This window comes from Alosa pseudoharengus, unplaced genomic scaffold (assembly GCF_046254945.1).
Source record: "Alosa pseudoharengus isolate Yale_2024_CS ecotype anadromous, Long Island Sound unplaced genomic scaffold, YU_APseudo_1.1 YU_APseudo_1.1_scf_10, whole genome shotgun sequence".
Taxonomy (NCBI): domain Eukaryota; kingdom Metazoa; phylum Chordata; class Actinopteri; order Clupeiformes; family Clupeidae; genus Alosa; species Alosa pseudoharengus.
In genome coordinates, this window is record NW_027468565.1 from 22948802 (window position 1) to 22963134 (window position 14333).

The 14333-nt window shown below is 49.6% G+C and overlaps 1 protein-coding gene across 3 annotated transcripts in view; it reads right to left on the minus strand.

Annotated features, from left to right (window-relative positions):
- Positions 1-5478: 5478 nt before the first annotated feature.
- The window catches only part of zfpm1 (zinc finger protein, FOG family member 1), an 89125-nt gene continuing 80270 nt past the window's right edge, over positions 5479-14333 (minus strand). For 2 of the 3 annotated variants that reach the window (XM_076267763.1, XM_076267779.1), the window contains 4 exons: positions 14068-14286; positions 12231-12461; positions 11057-11299; positions 5479-10684 (listed from right to left, as the gene is read on the minus strand). In XM_076267763.1, coding sequence (XP_076123878.1) covers positions 7956-10684; positions 11057-11299; positions 12231-12461; positions 14068-14286 — 3422 coding nt within the window. In that variant the 3' untranslated portion in view covers positions 5479-7955. The remainder of the gene's footprint in view (positions 10685-11056; positions 11300-12230; positions 12462-14067; positions 14287-14333) is intronic. The other variant, XM_076267771.1, reaches the window with a different exon arrangement.

A 14333-nucleotide genomic window follows, 5' to 3' on the forward strand; every position in this document is an offset into this window, starting at 1 on the left:
CAACAGTAATGAATGTATTCTCTCCACAAGCATCTCTCTCTCTCTCTCTCTCTCTCTCTCATTCCCTGCCTTTCTCTCTTCGTTTCTCTTTTCAGATTGTGGTATTTGTAAGGAATTTCCTCAGGTCGGCTAAATTAATCTGATCTTGGCAGTTTCTCATTTCCTGTGGACCTCCAATTATTCTCTCTCTTTCTCTCTCTCTCCTTTCTCTCTATCTCTCTTGCCTTTCATCCGAACACATTGCTGGCCATCACATCAAACATGCCAGAATATCAGCTTGCAGCCTTGGAAACTCTTCATTGGCCAAACGCAGGATGACTCATCGGAGCACCTTGAGGAAAGGAAGGGTCTGAGGTGTGTCTGATACTTTCTGTCACTGACAAACAGAGGGAAGATGCCGACAACCTCCAATGGCGCAGTGCGTTAGATGGGGGTCACTGCACAGCAGATAGCAGCTTTCAAGGGGCACGGATGCACGCAGTGAATGCCTCTGCACTGTGTGTGTGAGAGAGCGGATGTGAGAGAGAGTGTGATTTGTGTGTGTGTGTTTGTGTAAGACCGTGTATATGATTGTGTGCAAGTGTGTTTAAGAGAAAGGAGTGAAAGTGTGTGTAAAAGTGTACCCATGTGTGCTGTCTTTGAACAAATCATTGACTCAGTCAGGCTGAGCAGCCGATTTCTGCTCCATGAGGCATCATTAAAAGTAACATTTCTAGACAGACATGTCATGTGTTATGGCTCCAGACAGTCCATAAACACACACACACACACACACACACACACACACACACACACACACACACAAATATGAACATACACACACACACAGAGACACACATCTCATTCTCAAACCAAAATAGACAGCACCCATTAGAACATATCTTCACCTGACCCCCTCATCCACCCCTCTAGCCCTCATATACCCACAATCCTTAGCGGCGGTCAAGCCCCTCTTGCTGAATGCCCATTATTATTTGTCTGCTCACCATCAAGCTGAGCAGAATGATTTGAGTTCATTAGCTCTGCTGAACAGCTTCAGCGGCATTCAAAGGCATGACTTCTTCACCTGGCGGAACGCAGATTCCTCATCAGCAAAGGCCAGTAGGGGTCAGACATCAGCTGAACAGGAGTGTCGTGACTGAAAGTGAGCCCCTGTGAATATGTGTGCATATGTGTGATGTTATAATAGTTATGTGTGGTTACTGTAAGTGAACCCTCTGTGCACGTGTGTGTGTGCGTGTGTGCATTATGCTATGACAGTTGTGTGTTGTGTGAGAGAGCATCATGGGTAATAAAACAAGGGTGTGCATGTGCAGTGTGTTGATATGTGTGAGGTAGTGTTACAAATGAGGAGTGTGCGTGTGTGTGTTTGTTTGTACAGTATGGGTGTGCTATGTTGTTAAGGATGAAGTTGGAAGGGATTGTGTGTTGTGAGATACAGCAATATAGTGACTGTTAACAATATCAAATGATAAGAGAGTTTGTATGTAGTGTAAGGGTAGGTTAGTTGACGCCAAGTTATTTGTCAATAGCTCTGGTTTCATGGGGGTTACAGTCTATATGCTAACCTGAAGTTGAGGTCATTGATACTTGTCATGTACTAATAATCAACAAGCAGAACCTCCATTTTCACCTATTCAAATGTCAGGGGAATTATATCTTTTGAGAAATGTCTTGTCAACATTTGGGTTATTTTCGCTTGAGGTTATGTAAAGCCACTGCCCAGGCCTTATGCCTCATGACTCCCTTTGATTTGGTAAGTGTGCCATGACAGCCTCTATGTTGGCTGTGATCAGTGTTTGTGATGTAAGTGTCTGATCCAGTCACTTTTAATATAATCTGGGTCAGTGCTTGGCCATGCTCATTAGACACTGTTACTTTGAGTGGAATAGTTCCAGACCACAACAAATGGGGCGTGTTTGGGTTTGGCAGAGCGGGCCTGGTGTTGTTATATCGCAACCTAGACACATATTTATTGCGACCGAGCACTGCTATACACAGGCAGGTGGTCATCATAGTGTGTCAATGTTTTTTTTTTCTAACTCTGCGATATCATATACCTACAGATATGAATCTGTGTAACCCTCCATTTCTGTTGAATGGTGTTCCCTCTCTCTCTCTCTCTCACTCCATCTCTGTTCCTCTTTTCTCCTTCCTCTCTCCTGTCAACAGTTGACTTGCTCTTAACAACCTGTTTTCTCACTTTGTGTGTCGTGTTTGCCATAACATTAAGTTCTACTGTTTTCTGATGTGAACTGGCATGTTGGGCTGTAGTTAGGCTCCACCCTTTCTATAATTAGTATAATACATAGGCTACTCTCATAGTCTTGTAAATAGCTTGGTGCCATTTTGTTTCTGGTTACTCAAGGAGTGAGGTTGATGATTTTTGTTGATGATTCTGTCTTTTTCATGCTTTCAGGTAGACCAGCCTACACTCCTGACAGCTAGTTTTGGGTTGCTTTTTGGCCTTTCCACCTCCTGATTAGGGTTTACCATTCCCGCATTTATCTTATGTGAATGAGTCAATCCAATTATTAGTTTTATAATACATCTGGAGTGCTGGACAGAGTCTCTTGTGGAAAGTGGAAGTCTGCAATGTCAGAGAGCAGACTGCAAGCGTTTGGTGAATTTGATGACATGGTGGCTGACAGAGTACATGTGCCACTCGGCGTTCCCCCATGATGATCCATCCTTTTTGCTGATTGGCTGTGATTGGTGGCCTGGGGTTGATTGAGCTGTTACCTTAGTAACAGTTCAGCACAGTGGGTACGAGTGGGTAAGAGACAACAAAATGATAACTACAATCTCACTCCTTGGTGTGAAGTACTCCCACACTTGGCAATCAGACACACCAGGACAGAGCATGGCCCTTTCGTCGCGACTCTGTACAGTTCAAAGAATCCATTTTTTTTTTCATTTTCTTTCTTTTTTTTACTTTGGATTGTTCTGGATTGTTTACTTTGGATTGTTCTGGATTGTTAACTTTGGATTGTTTGTGGGATTCTGAATCAGAGACAAAGAGAAAATAGAGGGATGGAGAAATGAACGATGATCTCACTTTTGAGAACACTGGAAAGAAACTTGCAAACACAAGCCATCAACAGGCCATACGACTAATCATGCCAACAGCACTGGGTGGAGGTGAGAGAATGGAGGAATTAGGCTTTTCTTGACAAGTGATGGCTGGTTGAGTCACTTAAAGGGACACCAGGCAAGCCTGATGCTTTTTCTCTACGAAACTCCCCCTCGCTCGGTCTGAAGCTCTTTTCCTTTTCTTTGCATCTTCCGTCAAGGGTTTTCGCTGCTTCTTCGCCGGCTCTGCCATTATACACACGTTTGCAACAATATCTAGCGTTTCGTTAGCCTCCCTTTGTGCTGTGGATGCAGGATGGAAACTGAAACTGCTTCGGTCGCCGGGTACGATACACTGAACTTGCAAGCGGGATATTCTTCCTACAGGCAGTAGGGGCGGGCGAGAGAGTCTTCATTCGCCCTGTAATGAGTCATTTAACCATATACCGACTTACGAAGATGAGTAATTAACACGAAAACGTTGCCTGGTGTCCCTTTAAGAGTGTGTTCATGCAGACAAGTGTGTGATTGAGCGTCATAAACACTCAACAGCTAGGTTCTGTAATTCAGCAACAAGAAAGAAATCTTCTTTCACAGTCAGCATTATCATAAGAAATGTGTATTATATATAAATGATGTTATTGTGATGTGTTGCTTCCCTCAAACCAGCTTTGGGCTTATACAGTATAAAACCAATACAGCCTACCTCATATGATCTGATACAGTATGGCCATACTGACTGTAGATCATTACAAATTGATTTTATCTTTAGTGCTAATTTAACACTTTTGTTTGAATACAGAGTTTATGAGTTTATATGATCTTTAGGAAACAACATGATTGGCAGCTGGATCCAGGAAGCACATACAGAGACTTTCCAATGAGGAGATACTGTACAGCACTCACAGAATCCTCCATAGAAATGCATGGGGTTAGTATGGCAGAGTAGTCCAAACATATCCCACCCACTTCCTGTATGCCTCCCCATTCACTTAAATAGGAAAATAGCTGCCTGATAACTCCCCAAAATGCGTTACCAAGATGGACCGTGTCATGTACTGTATACGGCACAGCTACAGTAGAGTAACTTGTGTCCAACAACCTTGAGCATGGTCATTTTGTGTCTGTGTAGACATACTCCATACCACAACAACTATGGTTCATACTGTATTCTACACATGACCTTCAAATGACATTGGACTTAAGGCGGAATACAAATAAAAGTGTGCAGATCCTCTATATTTAGACAAATAAGATTAGTATGGAGTGGATGCAGTGTAACCATAAGTAAATGATCTAACCTTGGCATTATGTGCTACAGTATGTCTATGACTTTCTTGTATGGGTACATTACGTCATACATTTGTTAATTTTGTATATGCTTTTACCCAAAGTGACTTACATTATGTCAATTAATTTAATGGCCATTCTACCCAGAGCAACTCAACTCCTTGCTCAAGTACCCTGGAAACCCAGAGTTCTCGTGAGAGCACAATGGAATTGTCTCTGCGAGACACTCTGGCAAAGAGCAATGATGCACGTTACTTTTACCCCAACATTCCGGGGTAAACTGATGAAGACAGCGCTGCAACGTTGGAGGACAGTACACATTGGTCGTAGTGTTATCCGATTGCGTCGAAGTCCGAAATCATTCAGGGTAAACAAGGTCTATGTCTGTCTGTCCACTAGTCATTTTACATTTGTCTTCTGTCTCACTGTTTGCCTGCTGTATTAGCACATATGCACAACCCCTCCCTCCATGCCACATACCTTTCTTAATATAGTTATTTATATATAGATATATAGACATATTCTTGCACTGTTGCACTGTTTGACTTACTCATTTGCACCATCACCATGACACTCATTCACACAGAGCACCTTACCTTACCTTATGCACTGAGAACCAAAGGCTCAGTCCCTGCTTCAGTCATTGCAAGCGCACCTGATTGATTATTCACCCACTATGTGGATACTGTTTTTTAGAATTGATTTTATCTATCTATCTATCTATCTATATCTAGTGTTATCCAATTGCATGCTGTGAGATTTTTAAATGCATGCTTGTTGCCGCCCCTCGAGTTGGGCCATTACATTGTTCTTGGCCAGACCCTTAATCTTTCTAGATTATCAGGGTCTGGATTTTCCAGGCTATTGCTCAAGGACACCATGGTGGAAGCCAGAAATTGAACCCACAACTTTTCAGGCTACTGCATGCTAGCCCAGCTCCTTAGCCATTGCGCTACCACCACCCCCATGGGTATGGGTTATATCCCTGCAGGGAATGCTTGGCTGGGAAGGGAGAGAGAGAGAGAGAGATGGTGAGAGAGAGCAAGAGAGAGATAGAGAGAGTGCAAGAGAGAGATAGTGAGAGAGAGAGAGAGCGCGATAGAGATAGTGAGAGAGAGATAGAGAGAGAGAGCAAGAGCGCGAGAGAGAGTGAGAGTGAGTAAGTGAGACAGAGGAAGCACGTGTGCGAGATAGAGAAAGAGTTAAAAACAGACTTTACAGCGACAGACAGTGACAGACATGCCCCCAAGCCCGCAGATAGATTAGAGGCTGGAGGTGCATCAGGGTTGACAAGGAGACATGCAGCCCTTTGAAATGTCCCAGGGGACCCTTTATTTCCCATGCATAGTTTGGACAGGTGTGTAGTGGAACCTTTTTTTGACGTGAAGATTTAAAAAATAAAAATAAAGAAAACAAGCTCTGACATTCATAATTTTTTTTTGTGTCATCAATGTTATTATTCACAAAATATTTCAATGAAAGTTAGTTTGTGTTTGAAATTATGTTTGTTGATTCATCAATCAGTGTCCTCCAAAGTGATGGGCGTGGACAAGGAAAAGTGCTGTAAAACCATAAATACCATACAAAAAAAGCATCTAAAACTAAAACATACAGCACTTTTTCTTTTGTACAACACAGTGCAATAGAAAGAGGATGTGAATGGTTCAAATAGCATTCCTTCAGCACTGGTCTCATCCAATCGTGATGAGTTTAAAATGAAAATAAAAAACCCTCTGTTGGAGAAGAATGAGGACTCACAAAGACTGTAAACACTCCTTTGGGTCGGGGAAACATGACTGATACAGCACCGTTCAAAAACCACACAACAGCAAAGAGATCCCCAAGTCCTCTCTCCCGATGTCCACCTGCCCTCTCTCTCTTGTTCACACGGATAAACATTTCATGTTTCCAGTTTTCAAGCACAAGGTGGTGGAGGTCCGTTCACGGCTTCTCTTTTGTAACACAGGAGAACGAGGCTGGGAAGAGGGGGTAAGGTGACATCACGAGTAACGAACAGGAAGTCCACTTGGTGGGCATCTGTGATTGGACGCATGGGAGGAAGTGGCCCATCAGCTGGGTGTGTGTGTGAGTGTGTGTGAAAGAGTCTTTTGTTAAGGCTTCGTCAGGTTAGCCTGTCATATGAGGGAGGATTGCGTGACGCTGTTCAATTCGGTTTGTGGGGCCACCTGACTGTAAACTGGCAACAAGTGAATAAAAAAGAGAAATGTAGAGGGGGGGGCATCTATCGTCCAGATTTGCCAGTTTTTTTTTTTTTCTTAAATGAGTTTCATATTATGCTTCAAGAGGAGTGAAGGACAGAATTGACATACACAAAACCCAAACAGAACACTTGACTAAATAACACAGAACTCCCACAACAGTGCAAACCCAAACACCATAGGCCTGTTAATCTGGAGATGTCCAAATCAGCCACTCTCTGCCCTCTCATAGAATGGACAACAGCCCACAGTTGGTCCTCTCTATAGGACAAATGACCAAATACCGGGGGAGACAGACCCCCCCCCATAGACCTCAGACCACCAGTCTAGAAGCGTAGAAGTGAGGAGATGAAGACCGCACTGGGCATCAAGATCAGCCTCGTCCCAGTGACCACTGTGAACATACAGGTAGTTTAAGAAATCTACACTTCAAATGAACCAAGGAAAAAAAAACACACTTGAATCAAACATGAAATGGTTATTTTCCACAGTATGAAATAAAAATGTACAAATAAAAATACAAATATATATATATACTTTTTTTCAAAGATGTTAGGTAGTATTTGTTTGACTTGAAATCAGTGAGGACTCAAAGATAAATATTTCACATTTTCCCATACAAGGAAATATTTCTTTCTTTTTAGTGATATTTCGTCATAATTGGCAGCCTTCATAAACGGTCTAATTCTGTACTTCAGTGGAGGAGTTTCACTTTGACTTTCAAATTGTAGTCAGAAAAAACAAACATTGTTTTGTGAGACATCATATAAACCCACCCATTGAGTGGTCCTAAACCCACTCACAACAGTGAGTGGTCCTGATCAGGTGAAAACAATGGCTCACATTGTGACAGGTGCTATTCTCATGACAAACAAATTAACAACCACATAGTCTTCAATGATTTAAACAAATGTTGCCGAGCGACTGCAATGAGAAATGATGTCATACATATGCAGGTCCACAGTCGCATGGGTATCAGTGACATGAAGAGTCTGGAGGTTGGCCATACAATGGTGTACAATGTATGTGAGTGAGTGAGTAGGTAGCATGTCTTCTGTCTTTTAGTGTAATACAAACTTGACCCATGAAAGAAAGAAAAAAACAAAACAAAGTCACCATAGTAACAACGGCAGCGACATGGGGGTGGGGGTCAAAAGAGGCGGTGACAACCCCCCTCCCCTCTGAGCGTCCGGCTAGTAACAGTCCCACTTTTGCAGATGCTGTCTGAATCAGCCAGACTGTGATGAGTGCGCCGTAGCAGGCAAGATGCCTGGCCAAGGGGAGGAGACTACAGGGCAAGAGGGGTGGGTGGGACATGTCTGTCTGACGGATGGGTGTGGGCGTGGGGGGGGGGGGGCAGAAGAGGGGTAGAGCTCATTTGACATGCTCTGCACTGTGAGAGGAGCAGTAGTACTTTTTGTGGGCGATGAAGGTGGAGAGGCTGCTGAACTTGATGTTGCAGAGACGGCAGTAGCGCGTGTTCCCGTTCTGCAGCACCGCTACACCTGCAGCCGCCACCGCCACCGCCCCCACCCCCACCACAGGCTTAGGCGGGGCCAACGGTGTAAGGGGGGGACCTACGACGGGGAAGGGCTTTTCGGGGGGCGTGTGCGGGGCCAGGTTGAGTCCTGGGGCCTCGGGTACGGGAGAGACAGTCAGCTTAACAGCCCCTGTGGGCGAGAGAGCCTGGGGGACCGCCGCTTTGGGCGAAATGCCGCCCACTCCCGCGGGACTTCCGTTGACCAGCGGCGAGGGCGGGGAGCCGGGGGCGTCCCTGCGTGCTCCCCCATTGATGCTGTCCCTCCGAGGGCGCGGGCTGGGTCGGGGGGACGTGGTGGCGGTGTTGGGGCCCGAGGTGTCCCTGGGGCTGGCGTTGGAGCTGGGGCTAACGGGGTCCCCCGCCGCCTGAGCGTCCGCCTGCTGCTGCAGATGCTGCTGCATGGTCAGAACCAGCCCGTGGGCGGCGCGGAAATGCTCCACCAGGTCACAGGTCAGCGTCCGACCCGGCGGACAGTAGGGGCACACCACGGGCGCGACGGCGACCCCCGCGGGCGGAAGCTTGGCCACCGCGTGCGCCGCGTGCGGAGGCGTGGTGGACGCCTCGGAGCCGGGCAGCGAGGGGAGGTGGGCACCGGGGACGGTGCCCGCCAGCAGAGCCGCCTTCCCGGCCGGGGCCACCTTGGGCGGGGTGGGTCCCTCGGAGTGGACGCTCTTGGGGGAGGTGGACGCGGGCCGCTTGAGGCGCTGCAGCTGCTCCAGCGTGTGCGGCTGCAGGGTGGTGGCCGGACAGTAGTAGGTCTTGTGCGCCAGGTAGTTCTCGATGCTGTTGAAGCTGATGCTGCACGCCGTGCACTTGTGGTAGTCGGACAGGGGCAGCGCAGGGAGACCACTGCCACCGCCGCCGCTGCCGCCTGATCCTCTAGAGCCCCCTCGCACGCGAGGCCGCTTGCTCAAGTCGATGGGACCCTCGCCCTCGGGGCTGACGCTACGCGACAGCGCGGGCCCCGTGGACGAGGAAGAGGAAGTAGCGGCCGCCGCCGCCACCGCCGCAACTTCCTGTTTGACGGGCAGGCCTGGCAGAGCGGGCGAGCCGGATGCCAGCGAGCTGGATGCCAATGCTTGGCTGCGCGCCATGTGGATCTCGTACATCTTCTTGCGCTTGCGCGTGCGGATGGGCTGCGGCAGGAAGGCGGCGGCTTTGGCGGCCGGCGGCACACGCTGGTGCGTGGGGTCGTGGCGCGAGGCGCAGTAGAAGCGCTTGTGCACCAGGTAGTTGTCGTGGCGACTGAAGCGGATGTTGCAGGCCACGCAGAAGGTGCGGGTCGGGTCGTCCTCCGCTTCCTCGGTCGCCGAGGCGGAACCACCACCAGCACTGCCACCGCCACCTCCTCCACTCCCGCTGGTGGCGCCGCCGCTGCCGGGACTCTGGCTGCCCTCGCTGCCTCGGCCCCCGCCGCTCGCACCCCCACCCTCCCCCTCGGAGGACGAGGAGCATCCCTCCCTCGACCCCCCATGGGTCTCGTTCTTCACCTCTGCCACCGCCCGGCCCTCCGCACCCCCACCCACCGCCGCCGCCTCCGTGTCGCTGGGGGACGCTGACGCCGCTCGGCTGCCCCCGGACGCCCCGCCGGACGGAGGGGTGGCTGCGGCCGAGGCCGAGGCCGAGGCTGAGGCTGAGGCGACGTCTTTGGCCTGCGGCTCGCTCTGCTGGTGCCGACTGGAGCAGTAGAGGCGCTTGTGCACATAGAAGTTGTTGATGTTGTTGAAGGTGATGTCGCACTCGAAGCAGGTCGCCCCCTTGTGGACGGGTACGGGTGAGCCGGATGGGAAAAAGCCCTGCTGGGCGGCGGCTGCTGCCGCTGCCGCCACCGCCGCTGTTGCGGCCAGCTGGCCTTGGCCCTGCTTCAGCCGGCTGTGCACCATCTCGGACATCTTGGCCAGGATCTCAGAGGCCTGCGGCATCATGGCCGCCTCGGCGCCGAACACGTACTGCGGCAGGAACACGGCGCCGCCGGGCAGCGCTGACCCGCCAGGGCTGGTGTGGGCTGGACTGCAGCCAGGGGTCGGGCTAGTAGGCTCCGCCTTCACTGCCACGCCCACCCCTGCGGGGCTCTTTGGGGACGTGGACTTCTGCGAGGTGCTCCCGTCACTATGATCCCCATGACGACTTCCCTGACCTCTGATGCTCTTCTCCCCCTCCTCCTCCTCCTCCTCTTCGGCCTCGCCTCTCTCGGCACCGCTGCAATCATGCTCAACATCCGACTGCGGCTCCTCTTTGACCCTCACGTTGGAGGCCAGTCCGTCCGCCAGAGGGGAGCATGCTCCGCGGGGTGTGGCGGAGCTCCCGTTGGTGCCCGGGCTGGAGGAGTTGGGCCTGGGCACGCAGGCGGCCGGCTCCCTGTCCTGAGGCTGGGGCTGGTGGGGGTGGTGCTGGACAGAGGCGGTGGAGTGGTTGGTGCCCTGCCGGGGCGTGGGGCTGCGCTCGGCGGGCATTCGCACCTCCAGGTGCGTGCGCACGTGCTGCTGGAGGAGGGCCGGGGTGTCAGCCGCCGCCCCGCACACCTGGCACTTTAGAACAATCCCAGAATCCCCCGGGCTCAGACCTGCCAACAGGAAAAGACAGAGGAGAATGAGTGAGAGGGAAAATCATTGGTCACACAATTACAAATGCATATACTGTACTTACAAATTCACAAACACACACACATACACTTCCAACTATTCATACATTCACAAGTACACTCACACAAGTACACTTCCAAATACACATGCAATCATACACATACAAGTACACGTACACACACACACACACACACACACACACACAAAAACACACACACACACAAACACAAAAACACACACACACACAAACAAACACACACATACACTATTCTAAATTCTAATTCTTTTCTATTCTGATCCAGATCCTATCCTTTCCCCCTTTCCCTATCTCTGTGGCTGTGTAGTGCACTGACCCGCAGCTAGGGGGAGTTTGGGGGCCCCGGGGCTTGGGGAGTAGACGTCGCTGCGGCCCCCTGGCTGGCACACCATGTGGCTGGTGACCAGGTGGCTATAGAGGATGTCGCGCGTGGTGGAGACGAAGCCGCAGCCGTGGCACACGCCGCTGAGCGTGTCCGTGTGCACCTTCAGGTGCCGCTCACAGTTCGCCTTGGTGGTGAAGGCCGACAGGCAGATTAGACACATGAAGGGGCGCTCACCTAGTGTAGCACACAGACAGACACACACATCCACACACACACAGGCATACACACATGCACCCCCATACACACACACCCACACACACAGACAAAAGAGACAGAAGCTGCTTAATCCACATTTCCTGAATGACCAAACAGCCAGAGTCCAAAATCAATCACTACCAAAGACTGGCAGGTACTTTAGCCCACAGGCTCTAAGCCCCTGTACTTTGGGCTTAACTCCATTTTAAGCTTCTCACTGGTCATCCTCCAAATCAATGATACAGTTTTGTGTGCTCTGTTTAAGTTAGTCTCAGATTTCACCCGCATGACACTGATACCGGCAAAGCCTGAACAGCTGAAAAGATATTGGCAAATATATATTCATAATATGAATTTTAAGTAAGCATTTGTTCCACATCTGTTCCATTCGGAGCAAGTGGGTGACTACAGGGTGAAGATGCTCTATGCATATGGAGATGATGTTCACACCTGCATAAGATCTGCTACATTAACTTCAAACTCCAATTCAAGCATGTTCAGCATGTTAACACGAAAGCCTTTGCAAACCATGGTTACTGATGCCGTGGCAGCAAACCTTTTTTCATTTACAGCTGGACTATTTATATCAAGGCGCATTCGTGCCTTTAATTAGTATACAGGAAGAATAAAAAAAGCATCACTGTCGCAATGAGTTTCATGGAAGTTGTTAAAAGTCGAATTTACGCGGCAAACTCAATAAAATAGCATTTGAAATCATAATTACTAATTTTAAACCATCCTAAACGTGAACCATCTTTCTAAACCAATTCAGTGCCGTTGTAGCATCTAATTGCAGGGCATGTTGAAGAGGGGTGTGTTCGTCAGGTGGCAGCCTGAACCTGCAGAAAAAGCGAAACAACGTAAGTGGTGACGGCAGGTGGTGGGTAAAGTGATGACGGCGAGCCCTCACCACTGTGGGTGCGCATGTGGATCTCCAGCGAGCTGGCGCTCGGGCAGCTCTTGTGGCACTGGGGGAAGGGGCAGACGCGCTCGTTGGGGTAGGACTCCTTGGCCTTGTCCTGGGGCGGCGAGGAGGCGGCCGGCTGCTTCTGCCGGCTGGCGCAGTAGTACATGAGGTGGGCGTGCAGGTTGCGCTCACTCCGATACCAGATCCCGCAGTCCTTACACGGGAAGATGTCCTCTGCAGCAAGTCAGGGGAGGACAGAGAGGGAGAGAGAGAAAGAGAGAGAGAGAGAGAGAGAGAGAGAGAGAGAGAGAGAGAGAGGGAGAGAGAGAAAGAGAGAGAGAGAGAAGAGAGACGAAGGTCTCGTTAACACTTAATCAACTGTCAACCATGGAAGAAAACAAAAGTCTTTGTGGAGGCTTTGTGGTTATAATTAAATATGTGTGTAGAACACAGCTCAAACATGCCTACATTGACAAAGATGTTTTGACAGCAATTGTCCAAATTGTCAAAGAGAACTAGTCAGAGAACTAGACGTTCTGAAACTTTTTATTGAGTGAGTAAAAGAGAGAGAGAGAGAGAGAGAGAGAGAGACTTTTTGAAAACCTTTTATTGAGGGAGAGAGAAAGAAAGAATGTGAGAGTGACTAAAACGGATATTGAACGGGAGTACTTTTCTAACTTTTCACACGTCCTTCCTTACACACCGGTTGATCTGACCGTACAGCATGCGTAGACAATTAAGTCAGACACATGTAGGAAAGTCAAGGCTCACTCTTCTCCGTCATAAAGGTCTTCCTGCTTCTATCTGTGAATATTTGGTCTGAATAACATGACTCATCCAGTTGCAGCAGTTAGAGAAAATGAAAGAGAGTCTGGCCTTACTCTTGTTAAACTCACAATTAAAACGTCTTCAGGTGGAGGACAGTTGTCATTGAAAAGCAGTGAGTCAATCATATAAACACCCACTTTCCGCCACGGCACAGATGCCAATTCACACTTATGACAGTTAGAGTCATTCCATCATCTCCACGGCAACTGTAGCACAGGTTTGAGTGCGTAAGTGAAAACGTGCACTAATGCAAATGTGTGAGAACATGTTGCTTAGGTGCGTGTGTGTGTGTGTGTGTGTGTGTGTGTGTGTGTGTGTGTGTGTGTGTGTGTGTGTGTGTGTGTGTGTGTGTGTGTGTGAGTCATCTCACTGATCTAGTGTCAGGGCTCACGTTGGCTGATCGCATGGCTGTGTCTGATAACACACCTCTGGAAGCGTCGTAATTAGCCCCGTGCTTGAAGCTGTGCTAGCGCAGCAGGAAGCGCGGATACGGCCGATCATGTTCTACCCTTTAGGCTGATCAGAGGTGATTAATCACGGGGCTCATCAGCGCCGGGCCGCGCTCCTCCGCGCTCGCGCTGCGTGTCTGGCACTAGCTGGCTGGCACCACCACCGTTAGTGGGTGCCGAGGCAGACAGAGCGCCCAGAGCTGTGCCAAGTGCGCCGGTCCCCTAATCCTGCCTGCTCAGGACTCTGCTGCCACCATGTGGCCAAATGAAGGACTTGCAGAGGGAAAAGAAATGGTGTACGACTTGTGACGTGCCAATGTTTTTAAAGCACTGCCGTAGAGACCCATACAACACACGGGTCACATATCAAGACATTAACGAGAATCGCAATGCTGCATTCACACATACAGTAGAACTGGAATCTATCATAAAGTCTCTTTCTTTATCTGTGTGTGAGTGTGTGTGTGTGTGTGTGTGTGTGTGTGTGTGTGTGTGTGTGTGTGTGTGTGTGTGTGCATGTGTGTGTGTGTTTGTGTGCGTGCGTGTGTGTGTCTGTGACTCACTGTTGACGACGGCTGTGGCCAGAATGGCGGCCATGCCCGCCTGCTGTGGCAGGAGCTGGATCTCTGTGTGCAGAGCTGCCGGGTAGGTAGCCTCCTCTTTCACAGATGCATTGTGGGACTGTGTGGCCACCGTCTTGTGCATGAGGGCCCAGGACAGGATGGCCACCAGAGCGCCCCCACTGGCCACCTCCCGTGTCAGCTTGCAGAAGAGCTCCTCTCCTAGTGAGGTCAAACATAGACTGGTCAGTCTCTGACAGCCAAAAACA